The sequence below is a fragment of the Myodes glareolus genome, chromosome 16 (genome assembly GCF_982192425.1).
Source record: "Myodes glareolus chromosome 16, mMyoGla1.1, whole genome shotgun sequence".
NCBI classification, from domain to species: domain Eukaryota; kingdom Metazoa; phylum Chordata; class Mammalia; order Rodentia; family Cricetidae; genus Myodes; species Myodes glareolus.
This window is the reverse complement of record NC_142041.1, coordinates 30,635,055-30,656,707: the sequence shown is the minus strand read 5'-3', so window position 1 is coordinate 30,656,707 and position 21,653 is coordinate 30,635,055. Positions and strand designations below refer to the sequence as shown.

General features: G+C 48.9%; 1 protein-coding gene across 5 annotated transcripts in view; it reads right to left on the bottom strand.

Annotated features, from left to right (window-relative positions):
• The window catches only part of Pax5 (paired box 5), a 186,733-nt gene extending 166,835 nt beyond the window's left edge, over nucleotides 1-19,898 (bottom strand). Inside the window, exons 1-3 of one of the 5 annotated variants that reach the window (XM_087897152.1) lie at nucleotides 19,515-19,898; nucleotides 6,967-7,132; nucleotides 941-1,138 (exon numbers count right to left, since the gene is read on the bottom strand). In XM_087897152.1, the coding sequence (XP_087753278.1) occupies nucleotides 941-1,138; nucleotides 6,967-7,132; nucleotides 19,515-19,560 (410 nt within the window). In that variant the 5' untranslated portion in view covers nucleotides 19,561-19,898. Of the gene's footprint in view, nucleotides 1-940; nucleotides 1,139-6,966; nucleotides 7,133-12,722; nucleotides 13,753-19,514 lie in introns of those variants that run through there. The other 4 variants (XM_087897153.1, XM_087897154.1, XM_087897156.1 and 1 more) reach the window with 4 other exon arrangements.
• Nucleotides 19,899-21,653: the final 1,755 nt, after the last annotated feature.

Sequence of the window (21,653 nt, the reverse complement as noted above, 5' to 3'; positions counted from 1 at the left end):
AGGAAGGAAGGAAGGAAGGAAGGAAGGAAAATTTTCTTCTAGAATGTAATTTTCATTTTATGTAGTATTTTTTATTTTTTGAGCTGGGGGTCTTGCTATGTAGCCCAGACTGGCCTCAAAATCATTGTTTCCCCAGCCTCCAGAGCGCTTGGATTACACAGATGTATTACCACATCTATTCCAAGGCAGAACTTGATTTTTAAAGCTCTGACGGTATCGGGCAATATGCTTTGGGTCAGCCTAAGGGAGAGAGAAGAAAGGACGCCGTGTGAACTCCAGGAAAACGCTATGCCTGGCACCATGGTGGAGCAGGCTTTTGTCTCTCCATGGGCGAGAGCTGAGGGTGCCTGGGAGCTGGCACCTTTTTGACTCTGAAGCATCTGATATCCCTGAAGACCTACACTAAAATCATTAGCAACCCACATTAGAGCCCTGGGCTCTCAGAAAAACACAACACACACACACACACACACACACACACACACACACACACACACAAGATTTTGCTGAGATCTCACTTCACTTTGGCAGCGGGGTTAGAACAAGAGCTGTGTGTCCCTAGCCCAAAGGGAACTTTGTTTCCCACACCTTGTGCTTCAACCTCGGTCCAAACTGGAGGCTGGACTGTCTGCCTGGGAGCCTCTGGGATGAGTCAGCACTCAGACCTGGAGCCCCTGGCAGGGACAGGGTGCTTCTGAAGGCCTGATCAGGACAGTTTATACTACACTATCGACAGTTCATACTATACGATCTACACAGGCAGGTAGTGACCTGGGTGGTGCCAATCACTCCTGGCTCAGAAAACTCAAGTGGCCTGGGCGTTGGCATAGTGTCCTTTCCCTCAGCTGAGGAGCCTTGTCCCTTTTAGAGAGGAGAAAGGTAACAGAGTCCAGCAAGCACCATTGTTCCCCTCTGGGATCCAACAGCAGACCGCCCTCACCTGTTGATGGAGCTGACGCTGGGCACCGTGTCATTGTCACACACCCGCTCTGCCAGCAGCCGGTCCCTGATCTCCCAGGCAAACATGGTAGGATTTTGGCGTTTATACTCAGCGATTTTTTCCACCACTTTGGGAGTGGCAACCTTTGGTTTGGATCCGCCAATCACCCCCGGCTTGATGCTTCCTGTTTCATAATACCTAGACCCAAGAGAAAGAGGCCACAGTTAGCCATGGGAGCCACGGGAGCCACGGGAGCCACGGGAGCCTGCAAAGTGGATGAACATTTGAAACAAGTGTGATTTAAGATGTGCTAAAAATATAAACGGCAAAGCAGATCTTTAAATGTAGTACTAAAAGCTATTAAATAGCTCGATAATCTTTTAAACTGCATGTCTTAAAAAATTGTATTTTGTGTGCATGCATGTGTGCATGTGTGCATGTGTGTGCCAAGCTCAGAAAGCAACTTTCAGGAGTCAGTTCTCTCCATCCACTGAGGAGTGCCAGGGATCAACACCTAGCCACCATGCTTGACAGCAAGGGCTTTGATCCACTGAGCTATCTGACCAGCCCACTAACCATTTTCATATTGGTCATATGTTGAAATGACAATCTGTACGCATTGGGTTAAATAAAATTCATAATTAAAATAAATCATACTAGTTTCATTTCACTTTTCTACGTAGTCTATGAGAAATTTTCAAATGGCTCACATGACTCATATTACATTTTATAATATAATTATAAAAAACATATATTGGACAATACAACAGCAAGCTACATATTAACAAAATGCTTTCACATTCATCCATCATTTTACAGATTATAAAAATTGCAAGATAGTTTTTCCTCTTCTTCCTCTAAGAGCCCTGAGCACATCCACTGTTTAAGATGAATGAATAAGCGTCTGCACAATGAAGGGAAGTACCCTTCTGTGATAGCGAACATAGCTTTACAGACGTTAGATGCTTTCCCTGGGGTCACAAAGGATTAGGGTACCCAGTCAGGACTCCGGTCAAGCCTCCTAAACTAAAAATTCTCCAGAAAGGTGGTGTAGACCTCCAGTTTGCTGGCTCCCATCCCCAGAACAATGTCCAGAGTTCTCTGAAGACTCTCTATGATTTTTTTCCAAAAGAGAGAAACAATAACCCTGATATAAAATTAAAGAGTGTTGGGTTCCAGCATTAATGGGACATGTGTATTAGAAATCAAATCCCAAGCAATCAAAAAAAACCAACCACGATTCTCGACAGCTCTTCTAGGGGCCTCCCCTGAGGTAAATGGCTGTTTCTAAGGACATTTCCATGCTATCAGCTTTTCTCGTTAACGCAAATAGGATGTCAGGGTTTTACAGCCAAGCCATGCCAGAGAGAGGGGTGGCACAAAAGCTCATTTGAGGGGAGGAGAAAAAGGGACCTGCTTCTTTTTCTGAATTCTAGCTATCACTGGACACCTCTCTCAGTGTTTGCAGGGGAATTCCTGATTCCCTCTTCCAAAGAAGATTATCTTGAGGTTGAAAGATTTTTAAAAAACATTTTAGAAATTATAAGCTTTAAACCTCGAATATTTATAAGAAGTAAGGTAAGGGTGGCACAGATCTACAATTCTAGTACTTAGGAGGTAGAAACAGGAGGACAAGAAGTTTTCAAGGAGACTTGGCTACATACATGCTGAGAGAGAGAGGAGGAGGAATTGGAGGAAGAAGAAGAAAGGGAAGAGGAAGTGGAGAAGGTGGAGAAGGAAGAGGGGAGGAGGAATAAGGGGGAGGAAAAGAGAAAGAGGAAGAGGAAGAGAATGAAGTGATTCTACTGGATGGATGGAAATGTGTCCTAGAAGCAATGGTGGAACATTTATAGGGTTGCTAAACTCTCAGCTTGGATAAGTTTGTTTAGGGCCAAATATGTGAATATTCTGGAAGTGAAGACATATCTATCTGTCATCAAGAAGAGTGAGTCATTTACAATTTTAAGCATAAAACAAAATCCAACTTATCTTCCTTTTTTATAAAGTTGTTGGAAGCAAAAATGTTCTTAATCACAAAAGGGTTCAACAGATACCCACAAAAAAATATTTTTTGATAGAAAGTCATCTAAATTCTAGTACACAGCATCTCTGGAAGACTCTACAGTTCTTTCAACCTCTCTAAAGAAAGTCAATTACTTTCAAACTTATTTATTCTTATTTTACAAGCATTGATGTTTTGTCTGAATGTACGTCTGTGTGAGGGTGTTGGATCCTCTGGAACTGGCCTTACAGACAGTTGTGAACTGCCATGTGGGTACTGGGAATTGAACCCAGGTTCCCTGAAAGAGCAGCCAGTGCTCTTAACCTCTGCGCCATCTCTCCAGCTGAGAAAGCCAATTATGTACTATCACATAACAACTCCTTATTTTGGTATAACACTCTTGAGTATGGAGTTCTTCAAATTACCATGGTCCTCACACATCTTTTGAAGTCATCAGGATTTTACAAAAGATAAAATAAATGATTGGAAGACTAAGGGACTTGCCCAACTCCTCTAGTCACAGAGACAGCCCAGATTTCAAACCAGACTTTGAGTCCAATACTCTTCGCATTACCACAAGTTTCTGCTTTGATTATAACATTTTAAGCATTAGTAGTCGCAATCCTTACAATGACAGAGAGATTTACTATTTGCAGGGTTTTTTCCTCAAGCATCCTCCACTCATTCCATGAACCAATAATTACTAGGTCCTCTTAGGGCAAGGACAGTCTCGGCATAGGACTTACATATACGTAGACCACACTGTGTTCGCAGAATACATGAATCCAAAAGAACCACAGTGGCCAAGCAGAAATTCACCAGGAAGCAGAATAAAGTCCCCTGCTTACGTGGCTGGTCTGTGACAGCCCAGGGCTCCCTGCCCAGCCTGCTTGAGCAGTGCGAACTGTGGAATTCCGCAGTCTTGACACTCAAGGTCTCTGTCTTGCATTTGACTGACACGTGGGCTAGGCTCTTAGAAGGCAACACAGACACTCCTGAAACCCCAACTCAAGACTGCGTCAAGTGAGGATTCAGACTTAACAACCATCCTTTCATCTCAGCAGAACAGCCGTGCAGCCCTTTGGCTTACAGACAAAAGATGAACAGCAGCCACCAACCCGGTGCCCCTCGGTGCAAAGAGCTGCAAAGAGCCTTAGGTTGGGAGTGGAGAAGTGCCATGGCTGTAGTGATTCTGACACCAACTGGCTGTGTGATCTTGACCCTCAGCCTTCCTCGGCCTCAGTTAGGGAGGCTATTGGCTGAGATTCCTTTGCACAGCTATTAGGATAACAAGAATTCAGAATGGCCCTGAAGACTTTGGGGGCAAAAAAAAAAAAAAAAAAAAAAAAAAAAAAAAAAAAAGGACAGAGAGAGAGAATTTGCATAAAGTAGAGTGCATGGATGGGGATTAAAATCCTCACTGTTTTATTTTTAGCGAGTGACATGCCACCAAAGTTCAAATGACCAGGCATTCACAATGAGAGGAGACAGCAGCCCTGCTCTGTGATCTGACTTGGCCTTCATAGGATGCCCAGATCGTCTATAGCCCTGAGTTCTAGACTGAATGTCCACATTCCTGTCAGCCCACATACCTACTTGGAGGAACAGGAACCCTTTCCTGTTCCCAAGGACTTTTTCTGCCTTGCTCCACAGCCACCACACACCACGCACTCTATAACCTGTCACCCCGTGAGCACCCATCAAACTCTTCTAGGGGGTGGGGGCAATCCGCGGGTCAAACAGGCCAAGTTCAGAAATTCCCAGTCGCACTGTTTTAGGACTGAACTTGTTTCTTAAAAGGCAGTTCTAATTAGAGTGACATTTTGTCCACTGTGGTTCTTAGTTATGAAAATAATGAGCTATGAAATTCCAATTTATTGTTGACAACTTAAACGGCCAGGCACCGGAGCGGCGCATAACTTCCGAGTGCCACTCTGCCCAGTGACAAATCTATTCTGGTCCACGGGAGTCTGCTGACCTGACTTTAGAAGAATCCCTGTCCACCTCAGTCTCCATGGGAGATATAGAGAGCTTTGGGGCTCTAGAACATGAGACCCAGTCATTTGGATGTCTGAGAAAGGCTCTCGGCAGCTAGAAATGCTCAAACAGTGAACAAAATGTCAGCTCAGTAAAAAATATCTCAGGAAAAACAAAGGAAGGGCCTCCCCTCTCTCTCCCCTTTCACCCCCCACAAAGAAGCATCTTGCAAAGACGGTAGGGACCATTCAGCTCCAAAAGTGAGACTGGAGACTTCTAAAAAGCTTCCTCTCACCCTCTTTTCTTTTACATTTCCTATTCTTTCTTCCCTTTGTCTTCTCTCTTCCTTCCATCTCCCTGAATGCTACTTCCTTTAGCTGCACCCTCTTTCATCTTCCCCTAACCCACCATCTAACATGGCACCAGGCTTGATTTCCTATGCTCCTTTCTGAACTCAGGCCGGGACTCATTTGCTGGCTGAGTGTTTAACAGAAGTGGACTGAGTCCACGTCCTCCATGGCTGATATGACCCACGCTGGGCAGGAAGATGACGAATAAGCATAGGGGTATGTGGCTCTGATAGAACTGCCAGATTCCTGTCCCTGAGACGTCTTCCTCTGGGCTTTATCAAGATCCCCTATGTGGTTATTACTACTATTATGAACAGTGTTAACACTGTTGGAACAATTTTTAAATTCCAGCAGACAGAACAGAAAGTCATGACGTCACTGAGAAAACTTGGAAAATACTTCAAAATGCTCATGACTGTCAGTCAGGGGTGAATTGTTGAACCATAATGCAAGCTCAGGACAAAGATGAGGATCACTGACCCCAGGAGGAAAAATGGCAAGAAAGCCCTGAAGAGCTAACCTGAGAATGTGCCTGTCTGCCCGGGAAGATCTAGAACAATGTCATATGCCCAGGACATTAAAAAAACAAAAACAAGCAAACAACAACAACAACAAAACAACTACCAATATGTTTTGGGGTTACGGAGAGAGACAGAGTTCCAGAGTCATTTAGGCCCCCATCCAGCCCAAGTGCTAACTCGGCCAGACATATGCCAGTCAGCCCTAGAAAGGTTTATTTCCTCATCTTGAAATCTTCCTGTATCGTGCTGAGGCTGGCCAAAAAGAAAGGAAGGAAGGAAGGAAGGAAGGAAGGAAGGAAGGAAGGAAGGAAGGGGAAGGGAAGGGAAGGGAAGGGAAGGGAAGGGAAGGGAAGGGAAGAAAAGAAAAGAAAAGAAAAGAAAAGAAAAGAAAAGAAAAGAAAAGAAAAATAAACATGAGGCTAACCGTCTGCACAGTCCTTTGAGAGGACTGTCATTGTAAGTATTTTGCTTGCAGCAAATTGCTGGGTCAAGTGGCAACTTTCAAATGTCAGATTTGAGAGTTAGTGTTTGCTGCTGTTTTGTCTAATTTAATGTGTACTTAGGATGCCTGTCACTACAAAAAAAAGAAACAAAACGCACAGAAAGAAAACCCTTACAGCAACTTGAGAAGGCTGATAATACAACTGAAGATGATGGCTGGATTTTAAATATTGAGTGCTATTTGAAAACATTTAAAAAGAAAATAGTGAGGGCGGGCAATATAGCCCAGTGGTAGACAATCACTTAGCACACACACAGCCCTGCACCAAAAGAGAAAAAGAAAAATAAGGAAAGAGCAATCAACTATGGTTATATAAAACAATGTATGCCCCCAACCCCAGCCATTCCCTTGACCCCAGGCTCGCCTAAGAGGTTCCGGAGAAATTCCCAAGAGCCTCTGACTTTTGGGTTCCTTAAAATAATCCACCAGACTTTTGAGAAACATATTGCTCCTCCTGACAAAGTCACCCTATCCACATGTCACTGAAAACTGGGTTCCACGGTTTCTTTGATTAGGAGGATCTCAAAAGATGTTGCAAACTCTCAAGTACTGAGTATGGAGAGCAAAACGCTGCCGTGTCTCACTGTCAACACTGGCACCTTGAACAGCTGCCGACTGTCTCTGAGATCTTTCTTAAAGCGTTGAGGGAAGCCTGGAGCCCGTCGTGCCTTTACCTGCCAAGAATTTTGCTGACACAACCATGGCTGACCCGAAGCTGCCTGGAGATGTCGCAGGGCCTGACACCTTGATGGGCAAGTTCCACTATCCTTTGGCGGACTACATCTGGGAGTGGCCGTCCATTCACAAAAACCCCCCCAAGCTGATTCACTCCTCCATGTCCTGAAACAGATCAGAAACAAAGGCAAGGGGGAAGGGTGGTTAGAACCAGTCACATAGTAGAAGGGCCCTTCTCAGCACCCAGAGCCCTCTGGTCACAAATGGCTGGCAGGCTAGATGTCTTGCACTTGGAGTCCAATCATGCAGATGACATGAGGACTCTAGGTTGCTTTTTTAACGCCGGTCTTAGCTTTTGTTCATCTGCAGGCAGTCAACGGAGCCACTGGTAGCTCCACACATTGTTTTTTTCTTTTAGTTACTAGCATTTTCCTCTTCATTTGCGGGAATCGGTAAGGGAATGTGTAAAAGAAATCTATATGAAAGGAACACAATTTACTACACAATGCTAAATTTGAGGAAGATCCTGGGGAGAAAATTATATCTTAAGATAATCAGATTTAAAGAGGAAAAGAAAATAGTGGAATTCATTTTCCTTTTAACAAATGTCTTCAAAAGTGAAACAGACTGTTCTAAGATCTACATATCGAGGGGGAAAGTGTTTTTGCATCAGCAATCTAATTCAAGAACTGAAGACTTTCTTTTTAATGACCAGCATTTTCAGATCACTGAGACAAAACCTAGCCGCTACCTTAATTTAAAAATAGGAAAGAAAAATTTAAAGCCTTCCTTTAAGATGGTGAGGTTGACGTGCAGGCCTGACCGTTGTACCCTCTCAGAGCACACAAAAGAAATGAGTCACAGGGTCCTCTGCACACGGCACACTCCACTGAACCAGGATTTGTTAGAAAGGTGTGCCCCTGGAATTTTGGGCAAGTTTTGCAATCTGCAAGCAGGTTTGAGTTGGTTAGGAGGAAATAAAGCAACTGAGTACCAAATTTTTATGAGTGCCATGGAATGTATTTTAAGTAAAAGGAGTCAGAAAAAGCCCCCTTTCCACTCTGATGTTCCATACTGGTAATCACCTCCAGCAGAAAGGAAGCAGGACCTGAGTAAACTAAAGAGCCGGTTCAGGAAACCGACCGATACAATGTAGCGTAGTTGGCCCTTATAGCTTTGAAGCCCGCTAACTTGCATTGCTGAAGATTGAAACTGAAGCCAAGTTAGAGAATATCCTGATGCTGTTGACAACTCAGAGGCCAAGGAGGGGAAACCGCCTAGCCTAGGACAGACTGAACTCTAGAAAGGAAGTCAAGGCACCTCCAAGGTCACACACACACACACACACACACACACACACACACACACACACACACACACATCCACCCTCCAACTTTAAAACAGAGAAACAACACCCACAGTTCGGCTACCACCACCCTATCCCAGTCTTAGACTGATCTCCAAGCAGGCCCATGAACATCTGAAATTGAGGGATAAAACACTCCTAAAACAATCTTTATTCTTAAAAGTATCTAACAAATTCACAAATTGGTTTCCCAAATCTCCAAGTTCAGGCTATTTCCAAGAAAACCACAATTTTAAAAAGGTAATTTATATCACTTAGTTTCAAACTACACTGGATTTTTCTCTGGCTGTCAAAATGTACCTTTAAGGAATTTTGATTGTTCTGAAACATTGCACACAGGAGAAGAAAAAATAGGAAGAGAGAAAAATTTTCCTGAACAGGGTTTTATAGCTAGAGACATAATTGCATAGTTTACCTAAACAGAAAGATTACAGCAACCCTGAGCAAGAGCTTTGTTCTGGGACAGAGATCATCTAAGGGGGGAAAGGGTGAAACAATTTTTCCAGAAGAGGCTAGATCTAAGTAAAACAAAGTATATCCATAATTGGGGTGTGCTCATTGGGAGGACACAGGTCAAGAAAAGGCAGCTAAAAGACTCAGCACACATTTGCTATGATCTTAGGATCCAGGCGTTACAGCCAATCTGCAATTATTGTTTACTAAACCATTAACAATCGAGACTTCCTGCCCAAAACACGGTGGCAGCCTTCAGAGGACTTCAATGCCAAGAGCAGTTCTGTAGGGAGTTTGTAGGTTTGCACCATAAGAAAACAAAAACATAAACAAACAAACACCAAGAGTTTCCTAGAGTCGGGTCTCCCTAATCACAGTAGATTCCCCAAACTACCTCCCTTTGGCCACAAGGAATATTAAGGAATTTGCAGACTCCAAGGCAAGTGCCTACAGCTGACATGGACTAGACATAGGTGAGTCTTACTTTTCTTAACTTTCTGGACAGGCCCCAGAACCTATTGGTCCTCTTGCCTCATTCATGAATCTAGCCAACACAGAGCACTTTATGACAGGCCTCAGGAAAGGTGCTAATCTAAGACTGGTAAGAAAAGAAGTCCAAAGTCTGCGGGAGAGTGGAGGTAGGACAGGGAAAGAGAGGTATGTGCACAGGATATAGATGCTATAGACTCTCTATACTCTCTCTACCATAGAGAGGAGGGCCAAATGAGACAGAAGGCAAAGAAGGGAAGGCTAGATAGGGCACAGAGACTAGATTAGGCAGGCAGAAGGAGTGGGGGAAGGAATGAAAATCTAGACTAACAAATGGAAGAGGATCTCTAGAGGACGGGTCTCTATGGGTGGGGGTTTGTTTCCTCTCCCTCCCTCTCAGGTCTTTCCCCAGCTTTGTATCTCCTCAAAGACTGAAGTCCCAAGTTCTACGGTGGATTCCAGCTAGGTGAGGGCTCATCTGCCAGGAAGGCACAAGGCCAAGACATGAACTCGGCTATCCTTCCTAAGAGGAGCAGAATTTAGTGACTGGCACAGAAACGGATGCAAGCAAGTTAGGTACAAACTGGGAAACACACACATATAGCAAAAGTAAAGACCGGTCCCATCTGGAAGAGCACGGTTTGAAGGCTGATAGAATGATGGAATGGTGGGTGACACTAGGACCTCTGTGTCTCTGCTCTGGAAGGAACTGGTTTCTGCAGATGCTCCTCAGACCTTGTTAGGGATATATTGACCACAAAGGACACTGTCCACACCCCCAAAATTATGGTTAGGCATAGATAATTAGGAAGGTAGTGTCTGCTGCTAGCTGAAGACTGAACTACAAGAGCCCGGATCATTGAAATTCTTTCTAAATGTACCAACGCAGAAGGCAGAGGCAAACAAGATCACAGGGAGTGGACAGCCAAGTGCTGACACACATGCTGTGAACACAGACATAGCTGGACTACAGAGGTAGAGCCTTGCATGTGTGTACACTCCAACTGACCTCTCTGGGATCAAGTCCTTCTCTTTCTTCCTTTCCATTAATTCTCCAAAGCCAAACAGCATGCCTCTATTCCCAAGAACCAGCTGCAACTGATCTTTGCCAGTCTTTTTATCTCTCTAGCCTCAGTATCATGTTCTGGAAAATGGCGGTAACTGACAGTTTGGGTCACACTCAAGTGTGGCATTGGCCACAAAAGTACTTTGTTAACTAGCAGGCAAAATGCTTCAGAGGAAGGAACCATCTGGGGAAGAGTCACTGTGTCAGCGTGCTTGATGGAACTGGAGGAGGGTGTGGGGTACCTCTGAACTCAGAAGCCCGCTGGGCAGCAGTGCCTGTCCCTCCCAACAGAAGCTATCCAAGGGAGGCAACAAGGAAAAACTGACCAGAGGCAGAAATAAAGATGGAGCAAAAGACCCTGCTATACCACCTTGCAGAACCTGTTTTCTTTCTCTGCCTTCGTTGCTAGCAAATTGGGACCCAGAGACAGACTACACTGGGCAAGCAAACAGCTTTGGACTCAAGAACTAAGGGTCTTTCCAAAGAAGCCAAGGGTTTCCTCTAGCTCTGGAAGCAAGGCTGGCCCAGCCCCCACTGTGCTGCCAGGGAAATTGAGAATGGGAGGAGGGAGCACTTCCCGAGGAGGGGGTAGACTGAAGGCCCGGCAGGAAGGCTTAGGCATTAGCAGTTGGTTAACCAGCACCTGGAAGGAGCTGCTTCTCCACACGGATGCACACCGGAAGACCACCGAGTCTGATGCTATCTCCCCAAGGGCTTGGGCATGACCTCTGGGCAGCAGAATTCTGGACAGAGAGAGGCAGTGCGGGCCTTTGGATTTCTGCCAGTAAGGAAAGAAGCAGGGGAGCCAGCCCTACCCATCTTGTTTCCCAGTTGCTTTTTGACTGAGCCAACGCTTGCCCACCTCTCAGTGTGTTGCCCCCAACTCGTTTGTTTTCAGGTTCGCTCTGAGTAAAAGCAGAGCGGCTCAGAACCACTTTGTGCAGGAAAATGCAGTGGAAGACGCTGGAGCCCTGGTGGACTGGAAACCGCTTAAACCCAGTCCCCAAACCGGGAAGAATCGTTGGGGCTGGGACCAGAGCAAGCTGCTTCTCTCTGCGAATCTTGTTGCTGCTTGGGAGGATTACCTCCAACTAGGATATTGACACAAAGAGAAGCTGATCGGCTTGCAGCCTGCTTCGGCGGCCTAAACAAACCTTCCCCTGCGGCCAGGCCACTCGACCCTTCGTGGAAGACACGAAGATTCTTGCCCCAGTTTGCCTTCCTTCTAGCCGGGTCTCTGCTGCCTTTGTTAAACAGGGGACCCATGACTACAGTAGATCCCGACTGGTTGAGGTTAAGCGAGCTTGCAGCCGGCTGCTAGCCACGGAGTTACTCCACGATCTCCAGTCCACAGAGACCCGAGCTGGGCACCCGAGAGCAGTCTGCCAAAGCCTGGCGCCTTCCCCTGGCCGATTCTACAGCCAACAGAAGGAAAACGCGATTCGTTCCACTTGGAATTTCCCTGAAATCTCCGAATCTAATCCAGCGTTAACTCGCCGTGAGAAGAGCGCTCATCTCACAGGAGGCTGTGTTAATGGGTGAACTGGCAGAATCCCTGCGGGTCAGCCAGCAGGGCCCTGCCGGTGCCCGAAATGACCCTGCCGGTCTCCTGCACCGCACAGGCTTTCAGAAGGAAGCCGCGCCTGCATGGGACTAATTAGCTTGCTTGCTTGCTTACTTTCCTACTTTTTCTTTTTCTTTTTCTTTTTCTTTCTAGGAGAGAAGCCTTCTCAAGGCAGGCACCCTACAGAGAACGACCCAATGGTGTCTTTAAAGGTCTCTGTCAGTACTGGCTAACGCATAAACTAAAGTGTAACTTAGGGACCCGGACTTCGTTGATTTTTTTTTAAATCCCCTCTCCTCGATCCAGAAGACGTTTGGAACCCCGGATCATGTGCACTTTCTTAACTCTCACTTCTTCACACATAAAGGGACCGGTCGGGGCCTCACTTTTCATTCTAAGCATCAGTCTTGGTCAGGTCCATAGCTGAAAAGGGCGCCAACAGAGTTGGGGTTTGGAACGCTCTCTGAGATTCTCACTGACCTCTATTAAAACTTCCTGCCCTCCAACTGGCCCAGTTCCTAGCCTTCTATGAGTATGAACCAGGGCTCTGAGAATTAGCTTCAGGAGACCAGGAAAGGCTACAGCTCGCTGCCTACACTACCTCGTTGCTGGAGGCGGGATTTACCATTCAGGCACTTCGGCCTTGGCGGCGGAAAGCATTCCGCGTTCGCTGCCTGAAAGTCTTGCACTTTGCAAAGTTGTCTACGCAGCTACAGAGGTCCCAAGCCCTCCAGAACTTATTACCTGCCCCGCAGTCCGGCACCCCCAACCCGACCCCGGCCGGAGAGTGAGAGAAGCGAGCTCGCCGCCTACTTACTATGCATGGATGCAAACGGGTCGTGCTTACAGTGTATTTCCATCGGGGCGCTCCAGACTGCAGGTCGGCCCACGCCGTTGCCTCTCCGCGCCAAAGGGCTGCTCAGGGAACCTAGGGACCCGCGCCACTAGGCCAGGCACCCTGTGAGGTGGGCTCAGAAAACACCTCTGCAGCCGTGGGGGTCCCTCTCCAAGCCTCCTGCGGAAGATCGCGGAGAGCTGAGCCGAGAGGCGGGAAACGGTGCTCAGGCAGTCGGTCTGGGAGCGGGCGCCCAACTGCAGCTAGTTTCGCTCCTCCGCGGGCTCAAGCGGCGGCTCCCGGCCCACACCCGAGAAGCAGAGGCCCAGGCGCCCGCGGCGTCGAGGGCATAGCGCAGGGGCCCACCTCCGGGACAGCTAGGGGCGCTCGGAGCCGGAGCAGAAGCCTGCAAGAGGCCGCGAGCACACGGCCCTTCGTCTCACTCCGGGGCTGCTTCGGTCACTCTGCTTCGAGGGTCTGTCCACCCCTCGGCCTCCGCCAGATCCTTCCTGTCTCCCGCTGCTCCGTGTCTCTGGGGCTGAACGTGCCCCTCCGTCTCTCTCCCGCCGGCTCTCCGACGTCTCCGACGAAGTTGCAGAGAACTCCCTCTCCGGCCGGGCAGGGGCCGCGGCGGATTCTAAGACGCTGCCGCTACTAAGGTTGGGAGCCCGGAGCGCCCCGAAACTGCAACCCTCGAAGCCCGGGACCCGCCGCCTTCAAAGTTCCCGCGGGCCCCGAAGCTCCCGGCTCATTCGCTCCTGGCTGTGCCCTCACGCTACCAACTCTTGGAGCCCGCTGCCCGCTCTTGGGGGTCCGGTTGGACTATCCCTGGCTTGCCTCTTCCGGGACAACCACCGCGTCTGCCGAGCGGTGAGCGAGGGGCGCAGGAGCGGATACGGGTCCCTGCCGCCGGGGCCGCCGGGGCCGCCAGGGCTGTCGGTGCTGTGATGAAGCCCCTGCCGGCTCTAATGCCCGCGCTACTACCGCCGCCGCCGGCGCTAGCCCTTCGCCTGCTCGGCGCGCACAGTGCGCCACCGCGCCGCCCCGGAGCCGCTTTCAGGACCCGCTGCGTGTGGACAGCGCCGCCCGGGGCTCAGCCTCCCTCCGGGCGGGGGCGGGGCGGGAGCTCACCTGCCAATCATGCCTCACCAAGCCAATCAGAACGGGGACATTCGGCCCTAGCCCGAAGTACTGCCCTATTGGTTAAGCAACCCACGGACTCCGCCTGATTAGCCGGTACCTGGGCAATGGGAGAGAATGGGGGGCGGGGCCCAAGCGGCGGCGCCACGTTCATTGACAAACGCGTGGGGAGAAGGCCTAGTGGATCGCGGATGGAAAAGGGGGAGAGACAGAACAGGGCCCACTCTGTGTCTGGAGAGCCCGGCTCTTGATCCCACAGAACCAACCTTTCTGCCGTTGGGATTCTGGGATTGAGAATTAGAGAATGAGGGCAACCAAGACAGGGGACGAAGGGTGAGGATGAGAGAGAAGTCTCCAGAAGGCAAAAAGAAAGAAAAGCACCCACAGTTGTTGGAGGAAGTCGTGTAGCGCAGTAGAGATTCGGCTTTCAGTCTAGGTTGAGGAGTTACGTGTGTATACCTGCCGCTTCAGACTCATTTTGCTCCTCAGTAAAATGGCCAGTTTAGTGAAGGAGTCTTTGATGCTGGTTCCTTCCAGTGGAAAAAAATCCTAATTTTTTCAAGAATCTACTAAGCGACGGCTGCCGTCTCCTCTGTATCCCCCCCCCATTCTCTCCAGAGTCCCCAGTGATGCATTAACCAAAGGCAGAGTTGGGGAGATATTTGCTTTGAGGTTACCAGAAATTGGGGCAGTCTCGAAAACTTGGACCAGGTTGTCTCAAGCAACGGAGCCATAAATCCTTTTTGCAGTCTCAGCCTAGGAGCTGATAGGTCCCTTGGGAGCTGGTGATACTCTCAGCTCAAAGCTTCTGTCAACAAGAGGATTTCCGCATCTGGTGCAAGGCCTCCTTTAAAACGGAAGGCGGGCACTGGCATCCAGCGCTAATGAGAGCACCTGAAACCCGCGACTATGTGGTTGCTTTCGTTTACAAGAGCCTGGCAGTGTGGCACCAAGACGACTACAAACGCTGCAGTTTCCAATTGCCAGGAAAAGCTGACCTTCCCTCACCGTAGCTCCTGTAGACTTTAGGACAAAACAGAGTTCCAGCGACATTCTGCTGATCCAGCAAAGTTCTTTAGCCAGCCCATGGCTCAGTTTCTCAGGAGTGTAAGACTCTCAGACCGTAATCAGAGCTGCTGGACTTTTTAAAAAAGGAAGTATTTTCACTTAAGCAGCTATCCTTCCGTGAGCCCCCTAGTGTGCTAAGACCCAATGCAGACACTGAGCATCCCCCTGCCCCAGCAGTTGTGGGAGTGTAGACTAAACATTCACCCCTTTGTATTGTAAGTGATGACCCTCTGATGCTAAACATAAATCCACCTGAACAAGGACACAGATGTCTGCTGCAGTCATAACACAGAGGGGATAGAGCTCAAGCTGATCTTTGGAGGACCCTGGGGCCATTTTTCCTATTTACTTTCTGCCTGAATCTTTCTTCATTGTCCAGTCTTCCCCCCTTGCTCCACTTCTAACATCTCTATACTAGGTCAATCCTTGGGTCCACTCTCTAGAGCTGTCTTGGTCGCAGCTGCCTGGTACAAGTAGGCTTTGCTGACACCATCCCCACCCCCACTGGGCCACAGCTGCAGGAAAACGGCCAAGGCTGGTCTCTGGGGACTCAGAAGGCTGTGGTGTGCAAGGTGGTGGGTGGTAGCTTTCTCTCTCCATCATCTGCAACCCCTCCCAGTCCTGATCCTTTGCCCCCCACACCCACCTCTGCCTTAGGGCCGAAAGGTTACAACAGGAAAAAGACTGATGGCAGAGGGTTCCTTTGGCTTTCTCCTGTAGCTCCGCAAGAATTCATTTCCAGGCCAGGTATGGGACTCTTAATTCCCACTAGTGAGTTCAAGAGTACTGCCCCGGAGAAGCAGCCAGTGATACTGCATGCTCCTAACCATGCTCCTTGAGCTTCCAAACCCAGACCTAGGATCTTAAAACTGAAAGGGTTCTGGGGCAATGTCCCTCCCCCACAACACACACTTTACAGATGTGGAACCTGAGGGTAGAAGGCAGGAAACAATTTATCTGAGATCATACTAGAGCAAGTCTGAGACAGAGGGAAGGCTGAAGGCTAGAGGGGAGGAGATGTCAAACCAAATAATTCATCTGGACAAAGTCTGAAGGGGCCAGTTGTCCTGTATTGTTTGGAGAGAATCCCCAGCGAACTCTGAGGGCAGGGTGAAACTGCAGATACCATTTTAGCAGGAACAGCCCAGATTCCCCCTTTAACAGGCGGGGATGTTTATCTGCAGGGGTGTGTTCTCCTCTGTGGAACCCACCCTAATCAGTGAAGGAAGGTAGCCCCTCCTTATACTTAGTGATCTTGGGTCAGAGGAAATTTCCTTCGGAGTGGGTTTTCTTTGTCACTCCTGGAGTGTCTGAGCTCTGAGAACTTCAAATACCCAAAGAAGTGAAGAGTCCTGATATGGACTCAGTCCACCCAGTCCATCCTTATTACAGGCTGCCAAGCAGTGGCCCAGAGAGGTTCCATGACCAGTCTGAGGTCAAACAGCTGCTCCCTACTAGAGCTCTGCTTCCATGCCTTACTTTTGCCTTCATCTGCAGCCTGGGTCCAGGAGGGGCTAGCAGAGAGCTACACAGAGGGCATAGAGCTATGGAACCAAATCACCATGGTGGTGGTGGGGGGCCAGGACAAAACAAACAAAACGCACAACATATTTCAATTGATTAATTGCTTTGTCAAGTTTTGCTTGTTGGAAGAATGATCATTTTGAGAGTATTTCAGAAGCCAAAACACCTTTGAAGAGGGGGCTTCTCTCTGCACTTGAGACTTTACTTGATGGGGGTCACATGCCACACCCAACCCCTCCCCAGCTCCCCATCACTCCCTCCAGTCTTCAGAAAGTCAAATCCTCATCATGCTGGTGCTGCTATGGAGTTCTAGCCTGAGAGTGACTCTTGCAGCTCAATTCCATCCCATTTGCCTGCTCTTTCTTCCAATAAAGCAATGTCTTTCAAGACTCAGACTGGGTGCTCAGTTGGGAAGGATCCGAGCTGCCTGGGCACTATCGTTCTAACCTGATGGGTTCTTTTTAACCTTTAATTTGAAAAAGTATCAAAGAGGAAAAGCAACTGGTCTGCAATTGCACAGCAAATGGAGCTTAGAGACGCCCGTCTGATTCCTGAAAGTGGATCAAGAGTCTGCCCTCCCTGGCCTGAGTTATGTTGCAGGAATCACTGGGGAGGAGAGCATTAAATCAATGCTCACATTTCCTGTGCTGAGACTTGTCACCCCGACCAGCCTGTCCTTGCAGAGCTGGAGCACCAGGACAAAGTCTCTCTCCCAAGACTTAAGACTTAGCAGTTCTTTCTCCTAAGGCCTCAGCTTCTAGTGCATGAAACAGAGAGAACAGGATGCTCTGGAGTGTTTCCCAGAGCTTTGTGAGATGCCATCCCATGCATGGGAAGTGCTATTCTCCCTGCATCTAGACCTAGTCTTGTTTGGTGAGCATCATAAGCTCCTGCCCTCTGAACCTCCACCTCCACTTTTAAAAGGAAGGGGAAAACTGTTTAAGTGGCTCCCTGATGTGTGCTGGCCTTGCTTAGCATTGGGTTTTGAGCTACAGAGACACTAGGAGTGAGGGAGCTGGGTTTTGGAGAAGGGATGCTGTGTGATTCTGGAGGAAGGAAAGGACAGCTTGGTGGCCCATGAAAGGCCTAGAAGTTGAGGGCCATTTGAGTGCCTGGACAGTTCCTCAGTCCCTCCTCTGTCCTAGTCTGAGTCCTGAGACAGGCAGAAGGGTACTCTGGCCTGAGCTGTGACTGCATTCCAAGCAGGTGGCTTTTACCCTAACCCATCAGTAAGGGGTGTGGCTTTTAGGATTGAAGCTCCAAAACCCCCAGGATTACCCCTACACAAACCCCACCTAGTCTAACGGCACAGAAGAGTGAAATGCTTTATTGATTAAATGATTATTCAGGCGATTGAACTAATCAAAGAGCCCATCGACCGCCATGAATTACATTCTTGTGGTAGACAGCTTGTCGGGAGAGGCAGCCACTCAGACCCCTCTCGACTCACATGCATCCAACCCATTTCCAACAATAAACAACCCAGATACAAGTACCTTTGGGCATCCCACCACTTGGAGCAGGGAAAGTTGTCTGGGAATGAAGAGGGGAGAGGGACTAGAGTTCCAGGTTTCTGCATCTCTACTGTCACAGCAACAAGCAACGCTCTTCTGGCCACTGTCCTCGCTCTCTTCTGTTGTGTCTTTTCTGGACCCACAAGAATACTGGTTTGGGGTCTAAATTTTCTCTTCTCTGCTCTTAGACTTTTTTTTTTTATCAAGAGCTGGAGTAGAACTGGGATCTCACAGATGACCCAGGAATGAGAGGAGTGGGTTTCCTGCCATAGTTCAGAGTATTTGTGTGCACATTGACACGGGGCTTAATGAGAAGAGGGGGTTGTCTTACCAGGCTATGCCTTAGGGTAGACAGAGGCCTTCTGCTCTGCCTCATCTTCTCTGACATAAACACACCCTGATACCCAGTGCCTGGGCCTCTGAGAGACACAGGGGCACTGTGACAAGAAGACCTATGTGCATACAGTCACCCCAGCTAAATGACCAAGCTAGGCACATATATACACCCACTTGAGCTCTCCTCCATTGGAGCAGCACCCACAGGACACAGCCTGAGCGTACAGTGTGACACATAGACACATACAACGTCAGGGGCTAGATGAAAACCTAAAGGCAAGTGATTTGAGAAGGGAGTGGGTGAGGGGTGTCAAAATGTCATCAGTAGCCCACAGAGGGCTTGTTCTCATCCACCAAAGTGTGCCTACTATGGGAGACCCTTGTATACAAATGCAATTCAGTAGTACCCCAGGATAAAACAGTACACAGTGCACAGTGAGGGCCCAATTGCCCTGAATTCACATCATTTTTGATTCTGTCTCCCAATATAATAAGGCTTGGGCCTGGCAGCACATGTTTTGAACACTACACCCCAGTAGGCCTAGAACCATGTCTCTGCCTGGAGGCAAGCACTTGTGTGTGTGTTGGCATGTATACATTGGACAGCTGTTGACATCCAAAAATGGAGGGGTCGGAGTCACCACCTCTTCCTTCCTTCCAAAGGCACTTGGGAGAGGAGAGGTGAACAGACCTTCAAAGCAGCAAATGCACAATGAGTGAGGTGCTTATCAAAATTATATGTGAAATGCATATCCTCGCTTTGGAGGCTTCAAAAGAGCACCCACACAAGCACCAACTCTTAAGCACACACTAATACACCCAGGGCAAGATACAAGCTTGTGAAGACACAATCAGGCACACAAACTCAAACAAAACACTCCTTTAGGGACACACAAACTTATCCACACACTCGTGCACATATTGAACCTTTTAGGCAAACACACAGACCCAAACTTCCACACCTCCAGATTAACACCAACACAAGCATCAGAAACAGAAACAAACAAAAACCAAAGAAAACGGGTCTCCTTGAAGACAGCAGGAAACAGTAGTGAAAGCCCTACAAACACACGTAGAACGACAGGCCTTTCCCGAGGAAACTCGGCACATCCCCTCTGTTTCACGTGGGCGCTAGGAATGTGTCCCAGAGTTAGCGTTAGCATGGATGATGCCCGTTTCACGGTGGTCCTACCTGTCCTGATGGTCCGAGGAGTCGGGTAATTTTTCTCTAAATCCATTTTGATATTTCAAGACTTGATGAAATGGACAGGGGGAAAAAGTTTCCACTTTTTTGTGCCCTTCCTTTTTTTTTTTTTTTTTTGTGCTGGGGCCGCTCACAAGTCGGAATAATTCAAGCCTTCCGCTCCCCCGCCGAGCTGGGGTAGCTGATCACTGAGCTGAAACTAAACGTTTTAGGTGGAAAAAAAGCGTCCGAAGGCACCGTGAAATGATTAAGGAACTAAAGAGCTTCTCGCCATGTGAGATCATGTCCTGTTCTCGCCAACATCACAAGATGTCCCCAGACACGCCGCGCCCCCGGCGCACCGCCCCGCACTGCGGGGCTAGGAGCCGGGAAAGGGTGTCGACTTTGCGGCCTGCCCAGCGTGCCAGACGGGGCGGACCGGGCTGGCCGAAGGCGTGCGAGAGGCCCGGAGAGTAGTAGTGCCGCCTCGGTGCCGCGTCGGACTTTTTTTTATAGGGCGTTGGGGGGAGGGAAGGAAGGATTTAGACTGCGCCCCGCGTTAGTAAGTAGCGCGCCTAGGGGAAGGAGCGGACTGAGGCTAAACCCGAGCTACCCGGTCGCACCTGCTTCCAAACCTGCGTCTGGGGATCGCGGCCCTGTGCGCTTTCGTTCTATATGCAAACCCTGTCTCGTAGGTGCCAGTAGGCCCGATTTTTTATTTTAAAGAAAGAGCAGTTCTACCAAGCAGATGATTTTGAATACTGTGCTAGCACAATTGTCAGCCACGGGGGACGTTCCAGCATCCTCAAATTCACCCCTAGGGCGGCGCCCGCCATCGGAGTTCCCAATTTCCCCACCCCCAATCCATCTGCAATCTCCATAGTTTTGCTGGGCTCTACTTCTAGGGCAACTTCACGTCCTTACTGTCCCCAGGTTCCACTCAGCTCTCCAGAGCAGGTTCCTTTCCGCCCGGAACTCAGAGGTTCAACAGAAAGATTACTGATAAAACCCGGACCTTTGCTTTGGAGATCCCGGGCCAAGCAGAACTATCTCAGTAAATTCAGAAACAAGCGAAAATTATGAACACCTTACCCAGGCCCCTAAATGAAATCCCACAGCCCTTAGGCCAGAAGACCTTGTGGCATCCCCTGAATCCCCAGACTTGATTCCAGAGGTGAAATCGGACGCGGAGAGACTAGGCAAAGGTGTGGCGCGTCCCACTCTGCTCCCTGCGGCCCAAGCCTCTCCTCCTGTCCCCTCCCCAATCTGGAGTCGAAGCTGTGGCCACTGGAAACCTACGGAGCCCCGCCGCGGGGTGGTCGCTGGGGAAGTTCTCCAGGGCGGGGGAGCACTTCTGGCCCGCTGGACAATAGCAGTTTCGGAAACTGAATCGTCCTCAGAGACAGAGTTTGTTTGATTTTTTTGAGGGGGTGGTCACGAGGCTGGGCTGCAACCTAGGGGGAAGAGCCTAGAGTTCGAGGATGGGGGAGGGGGCTAGTGGAAACCGGACATCACGAATCCACTGAGCAGATTTTGCCACAATCGGAAACGTGGCTGAGGAATCCCGAGCGGCCCCCCACACCAAAGGGGTCTGCGCAGTCCCCCGTGCCACCTCCTCCCCCTGCAGCCTGTGGGTCCCGGTCCCTACTCCGCGGTTTGATTTTTGGCGGTCCTGGAGCTTTAGACTCCGGGCCTCTGCTCTGGCTTCCCGCCCTTCCGCCACGGACGCCTGGAGGCTGCGCTGGGGAGGAGCGGCCTGCCTGCTCCAGGAGATCAAAAGCCCTTTCGGAATTGACAGTTCTCCCTGGGCTGGGGCGGGAGTTGTAGGCTTTTCTTTTCTTCCTATTTAGGGGTTTTGTTTTGTTGTTTGTTTCCTGTGAGTTTCCATTATCTGTGAATCTTTTGTTTCTTGCGTTTTGCTTGTTGGTTTTCTTTTTTCCTTTGTGGAGCTGATTTTTTGCAGGTTTAGCTCTGGGGTGGGTATTGTTGTCTGTCTTGCCTGCTTTGATTTTGTGTGGGTTTTGTACTTTGCCCTTGTAGACTGTCTCTTTGCCAGGCCTTTCCTCTGAACAGTGTTTTGATATGCTCTGTATCTGTAAGTGACTTGTGTGTGCTGCGTTGGTAAATGTGTTTATTTTGTTTTATTCG